The 19,049-nt window shown below is 40.7% G+C and overlaps 1 protein-coding gene across 6 annotated transcripts in view; it reads right to left on the bottom strand.

Annotated features, from left to right (window-relative positions):
* The window catches only part of FANCL (FA complementation group L), a 45,723-nt gene extending 27,767 nt beyond the window's left edge, over positions 1-17,956 (bottom strand). Inside the window, exons 1-4 of one of the 6 annotated variants that reach the window (XM_028725140.2) lie at positions 17,653-17,956; positions 10,143-10,201; positions 3,732-3,792; positions 2,857-2,913 (exon numbers count right to left, since the gene is read on the bottom strand). In XM_028725140.2, coding sequence (XP_028580973.2) covers positions 2,857-2,913; positions 3,732-3,792; positions 10,143-10,201; positions 17,653-17,748 — 273 coding nt within the window. In that variant the 5' untranslated portion in view covers positions 17,749-17,956. Of the gene's footprint in view, positions 1-2,856; positions 2,914-3,731; positions 3,793-10,142; positions 10,202-15,620; positions 15,710-17,652 lie in introns of those variants that run through there. The other 5 variants (XM_028725138.2, XM_028725139.2, XM_028725136.2 and 2 more) reach the window with 5 other exon arrangements.
* Between the last annotated feature and the right edge of the window lie 1,093 nt (positions 17,957-19,049).

Here is a 19,049-nt window from a genome sequence, read left to right as displayed (position 1 = left end):
GCATATCCTTTCTCCTTTTAACAAGAAGTGATGTGTGCCTTAACAGTAATTAAAGGAAAGTCTGGGCATTGAGGCTTCAGTTCTGTACACTTTGGAGTAAGTCCAATTGAACTCACTGTGACTTGCTTCTGAGTAGACATGTACAAGCACCATATCATAATTGCTCATTTGACAGCGCAGTGTGCGCTGTCTTCTGCGTAGATCTACATAGGTTTTATACCATATTAAATTCATAATAGTTTTTTTGTCATTATGTATTTTCTCAATTAATGAAGCCTAAAATTGCAACAATTGGAATGACGGGGTTTGCATTTTCATTTTTTATTTTTTTGAGGTTAAAAGGGGGTCCTCATACTAATAAAGGTTGGGTCCATTAAACTGCTTTTGAACCCTCTGGTAGAAATCTCTCCACATTTTTAATCAGGCATTGTCAATGCATATATGAATACAAATTTGAAGCATGCTTCAGAGATTTTAAAAAAATTGGAACACTCAAACACTCTGGCTAGAAGGACACCGTGAAGAGAAAGGGATACATAAAACCTATGTCTAGTGGAACTACCTATTAAAAAATTCACAACCACTGACCAAGTTCCTTCTGGAAATATACTCCAGTATGATTCAGAAAATGAAGCTCAGAGCTATCAAAAAGTTTAATATGAGGCATCCTAAAAAAATGAAGAGTAGTATGATAGAAACATCATGACAGTTTCCAACTTTATTTCCAACTACAAGTTCTAAGAGCTTATCAGGTGATAAATCTCAGCCTTTCACCTTGCCACAATCTACTGGCAGCAGAACAACAAACTGTCCACACCAAATGGATTGCAAATGATAGCCTTGCTGCATGGGTTAGCTGTGGTTTTTGTCTTTTGAAACAGAAAAATAAAAAAGATCTGTGTGCTTCAGAGCTCAGGAAGGGGAGGACACACTCTTAGGGTAAAAAAGAGAAGAAGAAAAATCATGAAATGGTAGAATTTTTGCAAGGAGAGGGAAAGAAAACATGAAATCCTTGCTGGTGTCTGCAGTTTTCTTCTTAAAAGGGTTACATGGGCACGTACGCACTTGAGTGGCACAATGAGAGAGCAATCAACCTCTAAAAGAAATTATAAGAAGTCATAAAATAGTGCAGATATGAAGGGAATTATGCTGCTCATCAGTAGACAGTCAGAAGCACTATCCAAGAGGTGCCCTCATGTAGCAGTATCATTTCGCACAGCATTTGCAGAAGAAATGCACAAAAGCGTATCATTTAACCTGCAACAAAATATTGTTGCCTGAGTGCTGGAAAAATATGATATGCTTCTCAAGAAGAATCTGGATCTTCTGCAACAAGTGTATAACTGCTGCACATTCACTGTGCTAAAAATTATAGTTTAAAAAAGTCCTCAGCACTAAACATTATCAACAAACAGGAAAAATATTTAAAGAAAAGCAAGTTTAAACAAAGTGTGTATGTACTTTCAATTGTACTTAAAAAAAACAACCAGTGTCATAGAGAGCCTCTTTACATCCAGCTGAAAATAGCTCAGGGTTTCTCCAAAATATCCAAATCCCCAGGTTCTGAAATTTAACATTTTCACAGGAATGAAACTGTGGTTCTTTTGAAGTTGCAACTGGATTTCACCTTGCAATGGTCGGTTCCTATTCCATTTCTCCTTCGCAAGGTATAAATCAGAAACCATGGCCATGGTAAAATCAGAACAAAATAAAGCATGCCTCTCATTTTTTAGCTCTGGAATCACCTTTATGATGGAAATATAGGCAATAAAGAGATATTCTTACACTAGTAATACTGTGCTACCCAAGAACTTAAATAGGCAGGTAAATTAATGGATGCACATTGCCTCATATTCCTCCTTTATGGCCAGCAATGAAGTTAAGAGGTAACCGTTTTCCTCCCTTCTAGTCTGAAAGATATTCAGCCTGTTCAAACAAGCTCTATGCAGGGGTTACCAATCCAAGAAATAAACATGAGGGGCACAATGGGGCACACTAGCTATGCCTCCTCTGTCATTGTTTTTCCATTCTGTGTTTAGAAGGTTCCAAAACGTATGAGTCTCCACAAATCAAAAAGGCTCTCTTCTTCAAACAGCCATCTTCCACAAATTTGAAGGTAATGAAAACAACGAAGAGGTTTGCAAATGCATGGAACATTGCTTTAACTGAGTGTTGCTTTAGACATAGACAAATAGTCCAGGGCAAAGTCAAATCAGTCCATTTTGATGCGGACTGGTTCTCACTTTTTTAAAGATTATATAAATTGAGAAGAGTCATACAAGCATTCCTCCCATGAGTCACTCATCATTGTGGTTGGGGTCTAGAGACTCTTCCTCAAATTTGTGCTACTGTATATGTAACTGCATCGCTGTAATTAGATTTTTATACTGAATATGCTCCATGTATGGTTCTGCTATTGTTTACATGGTTATGTGTCAGTTTGTACATATCTTTATGACAAATCAATTTTTAAAAGTGGAAAAACAAAGGGGATAAAATCAGCACACTCATCCCCACTGCTCCCTCTCATGTGTTTACTTTGTGGTTTTTGTAACATGACATAATATAATACAAGGCTAATAAAAGGCTACACTTGAAAAGGAGTAACTTGAAACAGTTGCATTTGGAAAACCACAGCCTAGTTTCTAACTAGTAACTTGTAAAAAGAGGTTACATAAGCAATAGTATTGGCCATTACATTGCAGATACAACACAATTCCAGAAGGATCATATGAAAAACTGCAATTGTTATGGAAGATTAGCAAATAGGGTATCTTGCTTATTATACAAGTAAGTAAAAGTAAACAGTAAGGAGACAAATTAGGATCACTAATCCTCTGTAATATAGTTCCTCACCAAAACAGTCTTCAACTCCACCATGAAACTGACTAGATCCGAAGAGTGCTGCAACCGCTGAAAAACACATTTCTTTTTGTTAATTATTTCATGTAATGCTTTGTGCTAATATTCTTGCATTGGCCTGTTTTTTATCATAAAGCATATGAGTGATACCATTAAAGCTAGACAGGACTCCATTTCGCAGCAAGTGAGAAATAAAAAATGACCCCGTGGCTTCAACATTTCGAGAAAAATATCTCTACACACAAACCCCCAAATCTCTTCTGAAGGGTTTCCAGAAAGTCTCTCACTCAACATAGAAACATGCCTTGTACCAAGTCAGACCATTGGTCCACCTAGCTCAGTACTGTCTGGCTGTGGCTCTCTGAGATTTCAGAGAAGTCTTCTTCCAGCCCTACCAGGAGATGCCTAGGACCTTCTGTGTGCAAAGCAGAAGCTCTACCACTGAGCTACAGCCCTTCCTCCTATTGTAGAAAACCTGTAGTGAAGCAGATGACTACATGACCATGACTTAATTCCCACATTGTCCTCCCATCATCCTCAGAAGTCAGAATGCCAGAGCTCTCAAAGAGAGACTATCAGTCAACCAAGCTTGGAGCAAATTCTTCTCCCTATCTAATAGGAAGAGCACTCCATAAGACTTCATTGTAGGATTCAGCTTCCCCTACTCAGGATCAGGGTCATAAGCAGACTCACTTTTGATGTGATCTGAAAATTAATTTACTTTGAAGCATTTCTACAGAAGACAACAGAGTCACTTTAAATATATACTTACAAGCAAATAGGTTGTAGGCTACAGGCATTCTCAAGTATTTATAACATCACTAGCTACTGAAATTCAGTAAGTTCAGCAACACGTTTCACAAACATACCTGTTTTAGAATTTGCTGGTATCCATTCAACAACTTTTTCAAATACCAGCTACACTGTATCCTACAAAATATAAAATAATCCATATGAAGTAAATTAGAAGACTAACATTAAAATGAGTGCTTTCTGGTAGTTTTATGTACACGGAAAGGAAAATATAACACACACAATAACATATCCTTTATTTTAAGAAATTTTAGTTTCTTGCATGTTATGTCATCTACCATAATACATGAATTTCAAATGTATATGTTTACCAAATGTGCTCTATAAAAATGCCTAATATTCTCTGGAACAGAGTGCTGTATTATCCCATAGGAAATGCTATTTTCAATGCACTTTATTAAGGGTGCATGGTAACTGAAGTATGAAATATAACAAACTGTAACAGATTTTTAAACTTTCAATTAGCTAGCACTTTTTTTATTATTAAGCTTCACTTTACTCTATTAAGCTTCAGTACAGTGGTATTTCGGGTTACAGACGCTTCAGGTTACAGACTCCACTAACCCAGAAATAGTACCTCAGGTTAAGAACTTTGCTTCAGGATGAGAATAGAAATTGTGTGGCGGCAGTGCAGCGGCAGCGGGAGGCCCCGTTAGCTAAAGTGGTACCTCAGGTTAAGAACAGTTTCAGGTTAAGAACGGACCTCCAGAACGAATTACGTTCTTAACCCAAGGTACCACTGTAGTAGTACACTGGAAAACACATTTCTGATTGTAACATAATTTCAGAAAGCCTGATTCTCTAACCTAAATCTACCATACAGTGGTACCTTGGGTAACATACACTTCAGGTTGAATATGCTTCTGGTTACAGACTCGGCTAACCCAGAAATAGTACCTTTGGTTAAGAACTTTGCTTCAGGATGAGAACAGAAATCGTGCAGCGGCATCGCAGCGGCAGCAGGAAGCCCCATTAGCTAAAGTGGTGCTTCAGGTTAAGAACAGACCTCCAGAATGAATTAAGATCTTAACCCGAGGTACCACTGTACTTGGTGGAGGTAATTTCCAATTCTGACTCTCTGATCACAAGGTTGCAAAACTTAGCATAATTACAACAAAACATGAAGAAAACCAGTCTCCATAAAACTGAAAGTGCTGTTAGTCATTCTAAATCCTGAACAATAAAAAAGAAAAGAAAAAAAACATTCAGTTTATGAAAATCAATATTCATCTTTAGAGGGAAGTACTATTTTTCCATGTATAAGGCTATTTTTTGAACCCAAAATTTAGAAATTTAGAACTTGCTCAGCTGGGGGGGGGGGGTCACCCAGTTGAGCTTTTCTTGGCTTTCTCCAGGGCAACGATGCTACATGCCAAGCAAAGGGGTGGAGCAGGCCCAGGATGCACTTCCCTCAGAGAGTTTTTGGCACAGCCACAGGACTCGTTGCCACCCCATACCTTGCTCTTTTTGTGGCGCAGCTCAAAGACCTGCGCCCATATGTGCACGCATGAGAAAGAGCACTGTGTGCGGCTGGGGAAGGAGGAAAGGAGGCGGCAATGCTTACAGGGAGCTGCGCATACCTCCCATGGCAGAAGCTTTCATAGTGTGTTTATTAACACCTGTGCATTCACCATCTGTGTATAAGACGATACCCAATTTTGGACGATATTTTATTTTAGCAAAAAACATAGTCTTATATTATAGTATGCATTTTTGTGCTTTTATATTGTGAACTGCCCTGTGATTTTCAGATGAAGGCAGCATAGAAATGGAATAAATAACACAAATAAATTAAAACATCTAATTAAGTAAGTATGAAAGCATACTTACTTAAAGCTCCTATGTGATCAGCACTGATGTCACATCAATCTTCATGAAGCATGTTCAAAGGTGCAATTGTGTTTTCCACTACTGGATGCCACACCTCCTCCCCCGATCCCACCCACCACTACAAAGCATAGATGTTTCTATAGTAGCTATAAGGAACTGATAACATGCCTCAGTAAGACTACATCTGTTCAGGACAGGAAAACGTGCATCAATCATCATGTTATTCTAATTAAATAGCTTCATTGGTAAGGGCTATAATTCAAGTTTAAAATGGCTGCTTGTCACATTATATACTACGCCAACCACAATCAGTAGTTTTTAAAAAATACTGGGGCAAAAATGCTTTCTTCTTGTCTCCACTGAAACTATTTGCCTTTTTTGTAATTTATTTATTTGAGAGCTTTAACCCTGCTCTTAAGCAAGTAAGCAAGCAAAAAGCTCTGAGTGGCTTGGGAAGATCAATACAGTGGTACCTCGGGTTACGAACTTAATTCATTCCAGAGGTCCGTTCTTAACCAGAATCATTCTTAATCTAAGTACCACTTTAGCTAATGCCCAACCCCCTGCCACTACGCCGCATAATTTCTGTTCTCATCCTGTGGCAAAGTTCTTAACCTGAGGTACTACTTCCGGGTTAGCGGAGTTTGTAACGTAAAGTGTTGGTAACCCAAGGTGTTGGTTACCCGAGGTACCGCTGTAATAAGATAGCCCTTGACCTCAGGCGCAGTGGCATAGTGCGGGGGGGGGGGTGTCACGGGGCATTTGCCCGGGGCACAAAATTGTTAGGGGGCGCAGAATTTCAACATCCAGTGCTGCCTCAATACAGCTATGCACTTCCATCACTGGGCTCAGTTGAAAATGGCTTCTCCATGTGAACCATGAAGTAACCTCTCCAGACAATGAAACACTTTCTTATTTCTGCAGCTGGGATCTCCTGGGTGATGTGGAAGCTGATAGGCAGTTGAATGAGCATGTATACTCCATCCATTTCCCTCCCTCCTACCCCCCTCCACATGGTCCTGGGCATTGGCAACCTATGCTATGCCACTGTACAATCCAAAAGATACAACACAAAACGAAAAGGGATTAGAGAGGAAGAAAGTTCTCAGCTACGAAGTTCTTGTAACAACTGCCATGAAAAATAGTTCAAAGAGCATGTGTTTTCATAGAACTGTAGAGTTGGAAAGGACCATGGGGGTCATCTCCTCCAACCCCCAGGAATGCAGGAATCATTTGCCCAATAGTGAGGCTTGAATTCACAACCCTGAGATTAAGCGTCCCATGCTCTCCCCACTGAGTAATCAGAGTGGTTGGTTCTGTCACTCATGTTGGATGATGTCACTCTCTTGCCTGTCAATTATACCAAGCTACTAAGGGAATAGCAGTAGAAAAGGGGAATGTTGAGGAATTCTGAGTGAGTTACTCTTCCAGAAGTTCAAACGAAGCTTCCAAAACTCTGTCAGCCAGAAGAAACTGACTGGGAAGCCTGTGCAAATGAAACTGGTGGTGGCATAGGATGAGGAGAGTTTTGCAAATGGGACAGGATTTCTTTATTTATTAAAAAAAACCACACACTAAATTTGAATTCTGCCTCAGGGTGTCAGGGAACTTTCCTCTGAAGGCCTCAACATGTGTGCTGTGATCCTCAGATGAAGGGCAGTATATAAATTTAATAAATAGTATAAAATAGAGTTCCATATATAAATATAAAAATTGAAATATAAAAATTAAAGAAGCACAAATATTTAATCTTGTACGTATAAAAAGAGAGTCAGAGATAATCATTTCCTTATAGAGAGGACAAGTCAAATGTAACTGCTGAGCCAATAGAATAGCCCTGCTTTCCACCATTCCCTTTGCTAGAGTTTGATGGAATGGCTGCCGCCAGATGACAGCTGATGGAGGAATGAGTTGGCTTAACAGTAGAGCTGATAGTGGCTTTGCTTCTGTTCACTACTCTCTGGAGCAGAGCTTTCCAAACTGTGTGTCGTGACATGTTAGTTTGGCAGCTGCAGCGTGTAGATGTATTGTGTGAACACTCCTCCCCCCGGGGCTGGAAAGGGATTAGTTTAACCTCCGGTTTGCTAGTAAAACTGAATTACTGTATCGCAAAATGATGCATGTCTAAAATGTGTGACACCAACATTAAAAGTTTGAGTTACAGATAATGTAACTCAGTGTATCTGAAGAATACACAGTACAGTGTACAGTGTATCTGAAGAAGTGTGCATGCACACGAAAGCTCATACCAAGAACTAACTTAGTTGGTCTTTAAGGTGCTACTGGAAGGAATTTTTTTGTTTTGATTAAAAGTTTGAAAAGCTCTGCTCTGGATGTTTGTGTGCACCTTGCACAGTACTATTATACTGTTTTTCATCTCAAATATAAATACCAAAAGAAATCGAACATTAAAATATCACAGTGCAACAAGCTTAATAAAATAAAATAGAAATATTAATCATAGAAACCAGGAACTGGTATAATAGTCCACTTGCTGGCGGAAACACCATGATTCACGGTTCTCTCCCTTCATCCTTTTCACTCTGTTGATGTTATCCAAGGTTCAGCTCTTGGATGTGCTCAACTGATAGTTCTTCTCATGGCAGCTTTATTTTGGTTTCAAACTTCTATAATGTGCTGGTGATATTCAGTTATATCATTCACTATGAACCATAAAACTTTTAAACAGGTATATATGTACTTAAACTAGATTAGGCCTATAACACTCAATGGATGTAAACAGATTTAGATATAAGTATACATGCTTAAAGTGGTTCACGGACAACAGCTTTAACTGATATAATAGCTTTGAGTTGCCTGATTGCACAGAATTCAGTACTGTATCTCAAACCGGCATTTTAAGATAAACATGCGTGAGTACTTCATTTATTGTAAACATCTAGGAAGGCATAATTAAAAAAGAGAAACAGAGCCAGTGTTTACTGACCATTCAGCTTCACTTAAAGGGTTCATAACCTTCCTCATAACCTGGGTAACCAACCATTCCTATCAGCTTTTATTCCCATTATAGTCATTGAATTGAAGCACAAATCCCATTCAACCTTTGAATCTCAAAGAACAATGCACGTTTCAGAGCATGCAATGCATGCTTTAGGTGCTGAAACAAGAAACTGAGGGCGGTTCTTGTGTTTTATCAATAACTTCATAAAAGAAGCACAGACCTTAACACCTTTCTGCAAGCCAAATTAGCTTTCTGAAATTTTCTACAGCCCTGGATGAACTCAGACAGACTGAAATGATATTTGCATAATCCACAGTTGACAGAGGGCAGGGGAGGAACCTTTTTCAACCCAAGGGTCACATTTGCTCAAGGACAACCTTCCAGGATAGCATATCAGTAATGGGTGGATCCAGAAACTAAAGTGTGGAGAGTAACAGATTCTTACCCTTTGCACAGTAGGCTACATTCAGCCATGTAAAAGCCACACACACACACACACACACACACACACACACACACACTGGAATCACCTTCAGACTCACTGACACTTTTGTAAGAAGGCTTTTCTGATACAGGAGTGTACAATAGTGCAGGAGGTGAAGGGTGTATGCCCCTGCACATTTGCAGGTGTGAAACCTATGGAAACAATACTTTCACACATGTTCAATCCCTGCCCCAAACAGAATTACTCATTTGTAAACCTTTTTACAGGATAAAGCCACGTAATCCAAATTATTCTACTGAAGAGAATTGAACAAGTTGTACCATGATAAACATAGCTCCACATAATTCAAGAAAGTGAGATAAATCTCATACTCAAGGTAAAGGGGAGGGAAACCACACACAGAATTATCAGTCAAGCTGTGCTGGGCGCAAGTTTCTGCCTGAAATGCACGGAATATGATTTTCAATCAAAGCATGATGCAAAACCTGAGTGTCCTCAAGAGAAAAATTGTAATCGTCACACTCCCCCACCTGTCTCTAGCTGTAACATGTAATGGATACCAGTTCAAAATGTATGACAGCCACTTTAAATTTAAGCATGCTGCAGCTCCCAGATTATGATGATCAGTTGGTGTGAAACAATTTCTATATACAAAATCCCACTCATTTGCATGTGTCACCACAAACCCACCTAATTTGGGATCTGCATGACATGCAAGTCAGTATAGTTGCCATCTGAATATGTTATGAGCCATATGTCACTGGAGGTGTGTGCACCACTGCATCTCTGTCCCCCAATGGTTGGGGATGACACCAACTGAAGCCTCAGTACTTTACTGAATATCCACAATGCTACTTCCTTGGCTAGTTCACTTAAGACATTTCAGCTTCGCAACAGTCACTGATTGTCCAAGTATAACCCCAATATGATTACTTTCAGACCAAATTCAACTTTACATTCTTCTGTGGTTGTTCCCTGGTCTGCAGAATCAGAAAATACTTGCTCATTTTCCTACATTTTTCCATGCTCTTCCTTGACTGGTTCCACTAAATCTTACTGGTGTCAAAGTTAATTAGCAACAATCATTTAACAACTAAAATTGCTGATACTCTGGAAATCTCTTCAAACTGTAAGAGCCATCACTACTTCTCACACAAGACATATTATTAAAAATGAAAAGGTTATCTTGCAATATAGCAAAAATATATTTTAAAAAATCATGCACCTTACCTGGCATTTTTCAACTGAAGATCCGATGGTAACAATATCCTTATGTGAAAGTCTCTGCCCTGGAAAAGTAGCATCTCATTAGATAGAATATCTACAAATATATCAATTTAGCACAGCTGGAATGCTAAGGCATATCTAAGAATTTTTAAAAAGTAGACTTTGACCTATTTTTTTTACTTTTTTTTTTTTTACTAATTTACAGCACAAAGCCTTAGGCAATGAAATAATAGAAAAAATATGGCCAAATACAAAAAAAATGTGGCTACTGCTGGATAAGAGGTCAGTACAAGGCAGCAGGAGCAACTTGACCAACACTAAGTCATGAGGGAAACATAGTAAGAACCAGAATAAGCATACAATATTAAAAGCTGAAACAGAAGGTTGCGTACCTTCCAGAACAAGTGTGGAAAGTGATGCAGAGGAACAAGGATCACTAAAAATTGCAGCATCCCCTTCCTTCAGGGAGTCTCTGCTGGATTGGAGTTATTTCCATGTACAGTACAGAAGCCCTTCCATTTGTAGAATGGTTTCAACACAATATACGGTAATGACGTTCTCAGTGCCTTTCCACACAAATAAGTTACGTTTGTTGATCTATTTATTATCTGTACTATATCACCCATCTTCTCTCAAACCCATGCTCTTGTTGTAGAGATGTTTTATTTTCCAAGCACTCAGAGTGCAGTATTTTATATCTGGGAACATGCATTACTTCCCATTGCTATTGGTTCAGAATTGGAAACAATGAGCTGAATTAGGGCCTGGATGCAGTGGTGAAGTGGATGAGGGTCAACAGACTGAAGCTGAATCCTGCTAAGACAGAAGCACTGTGGTTAAGTCGTTTCCAGATTGGAGAATTGGAGAGCCTAAATGGGCTGACACTCCCACTGAAAAAAACAACAACAGGTATGCAGCTCAGGGATGCTCTTGGAACTATTTTTGGCCAAGTGGTCTGTGGCAAAAAGCACTTATCAGTTTCAGCTGCTACATCAGCTGCACCCTTTCCTAGACAGGGATAACTTGATCACTGTGACACAAGCAACGGCAACCTCACGTTTGGCCTACTGTAATGTGCTCTGTGTGAGGCTTCCTTGGCAGTTGGTCTAGAGGCTACTGCTTATGCAGAATACTGCAGCCTGGGTGCTAAGTGGTGCTCTTTATTAGGCACACGTCACACCAGGGCTGAGGAATCTGCTCTGGTTGCCTATAACCATCAAGCCACTTTTAAGCTTGTGATACTTCCATATAAAGCCCTAAATAACTGTGGACCAGATTACCTGAAAAACTGCCTTCCTCTTCACTGGTAAGGGCACTACAATCATGGAACTTGGTTCATTTTGCTGTGGCCTGACAATTATCAGCATGAGGTAACAGAAGGAGGCTTTTTCATATTTCAAAAGGGAGGGCATGCCATAACACTGTTGGCAGCAATAGAATGCCTTCCCTGTTGAAACAGGAGGCCCCATCAGCTTAGATAAGCAGTCCACTGAATTGAACTTCTGATTTTACAGTTTTAACTGTGGTTTTAAGTGGTGTTCTTAAACTTTTTATAGTTCAAAACTACTTAGAAATTTGTCATATAAGCGGTCTATAAATAAGTGGTTGATGTGGAAAATGCAGGTGTGCAAGTATTAGACACTTTCAATTTTTGCACCACTGTGTGATCTTCTTTTATTTACTTCCTAACCCTAACTGCCCCATGGTTTTAAATGTTTGGGGTTCAAAAATCTTAAATTCTTTGGAAGTTGCACAAGATAACACTCTTTTTAAAGTGAAGGCGGAAGACAGAAATAGTAGCAGTTATTCTCTCTCCCTCCCGAGCCCCACATCACATTGAAGGGACATCAATCCACTGCCAGATTGAATACTCTAGAAAAATCTTACAACGGATGAGATGTGGTTGGGAAACATTTTGCCTCTCATTGTGTGGAAAGGTCGTATCTTAATATAGCCCACATTCTTTTATCTCTCTATAATATTGAAGTGATTCAGGCAAGTCTGTTTCACTTCTCATGAAATCAATAGGAGTGTCTTTCCCCCTTTCCCTTTTTAAGTGGCTTGCATTATTCAGAATTCTTACAGGATGAGAACTCAAGCATGTACAATACAACATAGTGATGTCCACACTGTGGATCAGGAGTCAGATTTCTTAATTTGCCAAGCAGAATGAGAAACTATACTGCCAGAAATGTAAAAATTCTGGAAATGTTGAAGTCATAGAGGGAAACAAATGAAAATGGGGGACTATGGAAATGTTGGTGGAAACTGAAATATATGCAAATTGCATAATTTTCAACTTTCAATGAAGCAGACTTGCCTGCAAATCCTATACCTTTACAAAATGAATGCTTGCACAAGAGAAATATTTAATTGATTAAGTTGCTGATGCCTGGAAGTTCTGGGCTAGGAGTATATAGCTCTTCTGCAATTTGAATGATAAATACTAACATTTTCAGAAGACTTGGATGTCTTGAAGTTTGTCTTACTTCATACTTAAGTAGCAGACATAGTACTAGGATTGCACTTTTACAGAGCAATCCTACATATGCTTACTCAGAAGATCCATGCTCTTTAATGGAACTTACTCCCATAAAGGGACGCGGGTGGCGCTGTGGGTAAAACCTCAGCGCCTAGGACTTGCCGATCGCATGGTTGGCGGTTCGAATCCCCGCGGCAGGGTGCGCTCCCGCTGCTCGGTCCCAGCGCCTGCCAACCTAGCAGTTCGAAAGCACCCCCGGGTGCAAGTAGATAAATAGGGACCACTTACTAGCGGGAAGGTAAACGGCGTTTCCGTGTGCTGCTCTGGCTCGCCAGAGCAGCTTCGTCACGCTGGCCACGTGACCCGGAAGTGTCTGCGGACAGTGCTGGCTCCCGGCCTCTAGAGTGAGATGAGTGCACAACCCTAGAGTCTGTCAAGACTGGCCTGTACGGGCAGGGGTACCTTTACCTTTACTCCCATAAAAACATATATAGGTTTGCAGTGCCTCTTGACCATTTTATCCTCCAGCAAGGCAGGACAAGGAGCTGCTTGTTTCAGAGTATGTAGCAGGGTGCCCTGTCACAATGGATTTGAGGAGAGGTAAAAAGGTCATTTCCAAGAAATAAGTCAGGTCAAAAGGACAGACATAGGACACTTGCTTCCAGCATATCTTAAATTAGATCCAAGTTTATCCAAAGACAAACATCACTTCAGAAGCAATCAAGGACATTTTTGCCTCTCTCATGAAAATGGAAGCACCCTTTAGGTGCAGAAATAGTGGTGGGTTTGAATGACATATATATCTATAGTATATATGGAAATTATTATTCTCTAATGTTGAATTGACTTACATAAAAACCTTCATATTATACATTCTGGCTAAAATCTTAAAAGGCATTTTACTCATTGCAAATGGGTGGGGGGGTCATATTTTTTCAGTGTTTTCCCCAATTTACACAGTTTTTCACTTGAAAAATTGGAGGGGAAAGGTCCCATGCTCTAGTTTTTTCCTAGTCTACTGTGCTTCTTCTTCGGTTGTTAAATTGGAAAAATGAATTCAATTAGAGCTGACCAATATACATGCTTGCAGTTACTGTTAGCTTTCTGGCAGGTCTTCCCTTATGATGTTATTAGCATTCTTACACCTTCCAGTCACTGAAGGCAAGTTTTTCTATTAGCAAGGGCAGCTAGCATACACCAAGTTTTGCTTCTTCTGACGTGCTTATGAAACCCTCCCGCTTTTCACAACCACCTGGGGAGTGAAGCTAAAAGATGCAAAGGGTTAAGGCGCATGCCTAGGATGTTAACCATGCTGGGCACTCAAGTAATACATGTAGAATCCTCACTGTTCAAGGATGCAGCCAGCCAGCCATGCCCTCTTCTGGGATGCTATATTTCAGCACCATAGCCTTTACTGGACTGTTTTGGGGTTCTCTTCCTGCCCCCTGAAGCTTTTCTCTAGGTCTGCATACCATGGGGTTCTCTCAAGTCTTCTGACACCTTCCTCTTATACATAGGAGGTACCATTTTGACTACATTTGGATCCATTCATGGAGAATGAGTTCACTCTCAATATATAGAATTCCATGGAGACTATTCCACAAATGGGAAAACACATTAATTTGCATGGAAGCTAAAGCAAAATCTTGTTTTAATTTTCCTATGATGTGCTAGAGCTATAGGCCACTGAATGACCTATAATAGAGCATTTGCAGGTTGCAAATATTATTTATTTATATGATACACTAAGTTTTCGACAAGGCAGGCAGGGAGGCTTACAATTCTCCCATCCAGTGGTCAGCAGATTGTAAAAAACACCACAAACTCCCTCTCCCAGCCCTCTTCTTCGTTTTCACAGTGCAGGTGATATTCCTTCACCCTGTGGCAGAGGGACTGGCAGAGGCCCTGATGGTGTATTTGCCTCCCTTCCTCTCTTCACTCTCAAGAGGGCAGAATAGTGTCCATACATAGAAATAGCTATAAAAAATTCTGTCATTTCTTGAACCTTGTGTGGTTCCATGTGGTCTAACATTCTAACTGGAAAATCAACTAAAGTTGGTTAATAATTTCATGACTTGCATTGGTCAGGGTCTGTAGTTTGCACTCACTTTTTAGCAAGTTACCAGGACTCCCCAGAGCACACATTTTGTCTTGGCTAAAGCAGTGTGAAATGTCATGGGCAGAAAGGATCTTCTTTCTAATAAGGACTAATTTCTAATCAGTTCCACTCTAGCATCTGATGAAGTAGGTAATTGCCTACAAAAGCTCATGCTGCTTCAGTAAAATAATTTCAGTTCATCTTAAAGGTGTAACTGTACTCTTTCAATTAAGTTTCATAATAAGGGATGCTATTGGCCAAATTTGGGAAACAAATGAAGGTGTCAAGTCTCCCCAACACAGTTCATAAATCTCTGATCAGGGAAGTATTTTAACTAAGTTTAGAAGCAGTTATCAGAGTTATTAATTATTTTCAGCATTTGTACAAAGGAACGGACATTTCAAGAAACTGTCATAATGAAGAATACAGAAACACAATTAATGTACCCCATAACCTTTACCTTCATAGTATATTGTAACTCTCACTTCTATTACATTTAAATGGCCTTTTTTATAAAATAAAAAGCAGATGTAATTCTGACCTTTTGTAAAGGTCAAATAACTATGATTCAGTGTTTCATTAAAGTACTGAAAGGTACTTTAAAAAACACCTTTAAAAAGAAAATCTCCTGCAGAAAAATATGGTGCCATAGGCAAATGTGGTGAATTCTAGACATAAAATAGCTTTGATAACTCTGCTTTAACTGGGGGTGAAGGGGTGTTGCTTTCTTTTTTCCCTATCTTCTCTTTCTGCATTCAACAGCACTTTGTGTGCAGCCAGCTACTCCTTTGCTTAAACATAATTTCTCAAAAAAGTTCTGTTTCAGATAATACAGCTGTCAGTGCATTAATGATTTTAAGGGTGGAATCCTGTGCCTACTGAATTCAACTGCAAAGCCCACCCCGATTTTAATGCAGTTTGAAGAGATATAGTCCATCCTGCCACCTCATTCTGTTGCATCTTTCTTACAGAAGAAGGCTCTGCTCCAGTTGCCCTAATACTACAGAACAGAAAGGAAGCATACTCTAGCCTCCAGCATCAGCCAGGGGATCAAGGTCCACTGGGTGAGTTGCAACACTTCTATCCAGTCAAAACCATCAGGAAGGTCAGCCCGGCAGCAACTGGTTAAAGAACTTATCTCCCTCTTGTATCCATTTCCCTCCATGCTCTTCATGACTGTGTGTGTGTTCTTTTTAACTGTAACCACCCTTTTGGCAGGCAAGACTACATTTTAACACCAACAGCATTTTAACTGTGGTTATTTAAAATGTAGCTTAATGTATTTGTAAACTGCCTGGAATGGATCTGCATTCCCAAAAGGTGGAGCACAAATAACTACAATAATAACAAATAAATAAACTGAAAATTAAACAAGAGCTCTCTTCTTTCCTACTCTAGTTATAGGAAGCCTAATTGTCCATCCAGCCCATCATTATTATTACCGTACTGTGAAAGTTACTAATATTTGTTTGTTAAACTGGATTGTGAGATGCAACTAATAGGGCATAGCAGTAGTATTAATGTATGTATTTAAGTTATATCCCAACCTTCCTCCCAAAGGAACCTAAGGTGGCAAAAACTTTTGTTACAAAAATGCATTTTATAATGAAATAAAAACGTATTTAAAACATTCAAAAACTGATAAAACAACTATAAACAATAGAGCATCTAAAACAAATTTAAATAGATAGATATGTAACCAAATCATGTGTCTGCACAGTCCCGCCAAAACAGAAAAGGTTTCTGAAGGCAGTATAGTACCTGCCTAATGTCAACAGGCAGGGAGTTCCAAAGGTGCTGCCACACCAGCAATATATATAGTGGTACCTCGAGTTAAGCACTTAATTTGTTCTGGAGGTCCATTCTTAACCTGAAACGATCCTTAACCTGAAGCACCACTTTAGCTAATGGGGCCTCCTGCTGCCACCGCGCCGCCAGAGCACGATTTCTGTTCTCATCCTGAAGCAAAGTTCTTAACCCGAGGTACTGCTTCCAGGTTAGCGGAGTCTGTAACCTGAAGCGTCTGTAACCTGAGGTACCACTGTACCAGATCAGGCTATTTGTTTATCAATCCTAAAAGATGATTATTTCTGATTTGCATTCAGATACTTGGGGGGGGGGGGGGGCTGGTCTTGCATGCATTCCCTCAAAATATTTTAAGTCGCTTTGAGCTGCTGCGGCAACCCCTCCCCCCAAAGGCTGATAAATTTAATAAGCAACAATGACATAATGACAACACAGAACGTTCCAGGTACCTTCAACTTTTTGAGACCCGCTTTGTACCTGGGCACGCATGCTGGGGGGTGCTCCTGTTGCACAGAATCAGAACTGTAAATTTGGAAGTGGGGCGCAGGGGTCATCTAGTCCAACCCTAGGCAGACCACCACCCTGCACTGCAGGGGGTTGGACTAGATGGCCCTCGGATACCCCTTCCAATTCTGTGATTCTTCTAATGCAGGAATCCATGGCGACCTGCCTTGGATCCGCGACCACCAAGCTGAAGAAACCAGCGGCCCTGAGGCAGAGAAATGCTCCCCACACATTTTAAGCCTGTTACGAAGCCTGCTCTTCCGCCTTCCCCTCGTCCTATGCCGCGAGAGTCGCGGGTTCGAATCCTCCCTCAGCCACGAAGTTCCCGGCCAACCTCGCGGGGTTGTTGCATAGCTGTCAACGTTTCCCCCCCCCCCCTTTTTTAAGGGAAATTCCCTTATTCCGAATAGGATTCCACGCAAGAAAAGGGAAAAGTTGGCAGCTACGGATTGTTGTGAGGAGAAAAGTAGCGAGTACGCCCCCTCTCTCTTTCCCCCCGCCCCCAGGTCGTTCACACTACCCCTGCCACTTGTTTCCTCAGGTCGAACGGGACCTTACTCTCAGGTAAAGCTGCACGTTAAACGTTTTCCCGTGGGGGGGGGGGGCGTGCAGCGTCTCAGTACCTGGGCGGTGACGAAGCCCTCATAGACGCTCTTCTCCCGGTTCTGGGGCAGGAGGAGCGGGCACTCTCTCAGCAGCGACCCAACACTGGCAGCCATTATTATTATTATTACTACTATTATTATTACTACTGTTTCCCGCCCGCTCGATTTTCCCTCTCCTCACGCGCAGACGTTTTTTTTAACCGCCGCCGAACCATTCGACCACAACGCGCAGGCGCAATCTCTCTCCTCCCCTCCCTTGCTGAGGGAAGGTATGGCGCGGCGCATGCGCGGGGCCCGGAGAGAAGCGTCGGACAATGTCGCGCGCCCCATACCCGTTCCCTCTCAGCTCGAAAGAAAGGCCAAGAAAAGGGCGGGAGGAAGAAGGGGGCGTGGTCAGAGATGGTCACGCCCATCGCGCGCGCCGTTCTGTGTTCTATCAGGGTCGGTTGGAATCCGTTTCGTTTTCAATCCGCCCCGTGCCTCCCGCCACCAACTGTGATTGGGCAGAACGCGCGAGCGGAGGAGAGTGGAGGGGCGGGGCTGGAGGAAAGCCACGCCTTATTTTGAGTCCGTCGCCAGTTGTGACAAGTAGATAATTGAAATACTTTATTGTCACTTGTACAACTTGTATATAGTGAGATTACACATAATAAGAGATATAAGCTCCCGCCTGCTTTTTGGCTTGGCTGCAGTTAAATACAATTAAATATTGGCTCACGCTGTATTTTGGTGCAGCCCTGCACACGTCTAATAAGAAATTATTTTTATTACTATTATTATTATTATTATACCCCACCCTTTTCCCTGACAGGGACTCAAGGCTGCTTTACAGAGAAAAATGGGAACAATTAAAAACATACAGAAAAAAACAATCACTTCAAAACAAACATTGGGAAAGTTAACATTATATATAAAATGCACACAGCTATTAAAAACATCAAGATAAGTGCAGTAAAAACTGCAGGCCTCCTTGAATTAAGGGCGATTTATATACACAATTTACCTGGGAGTAGGTCCCATTGAACTCATGCACAGGTTTGATTGTGATATGCACAAAGATGGAAATATCCAACCCCACCTACTGTGGAGGAATGGTTGATAAAATTATTGGACTTAGCTGGGACGGCGAAGTTAATGTGTTTTAATTAGAGAAAAATTATTACTGACATTTATTAAAGATTGGAAATTTCTGATTGCTCCTCGTTATGGCCTGGGGAGGGGGAAGAATGCTTCTGGGGAGAGGCAGCTCTAGGGCAAAACCTATTTAACCTGCGTTTTTAGAAATGTAAGTTAAAGAACTTGGTTTTCCCACTCATTCTTTTTTTCTCTGTGTGTGGTGGTGTCTTTTCAGATTGTGAGCTTGAGGGAGGTGACCTCAGTACTGATTTTTGCAAGTTGTTCTGAGAGTCTTTTGA

This window comes from Podarcis muralis, chromosome 3 (assembly GCF_964188315.1).
Source record: "Podarcis muralis chromosome 3, rPodMur119.hap1.1, whole genome shotgun sequence".
Taxonomy (NCBI): domain Eukaryota; kingdom Metazoa; phylum Chordata; class Lepidosauria; order Squamata; family Lacertidae; genus Podarcis; species Podarcis muralis.
This window is presented reverse-complemented; position numbering and strand designations above follow the sequence as displayed.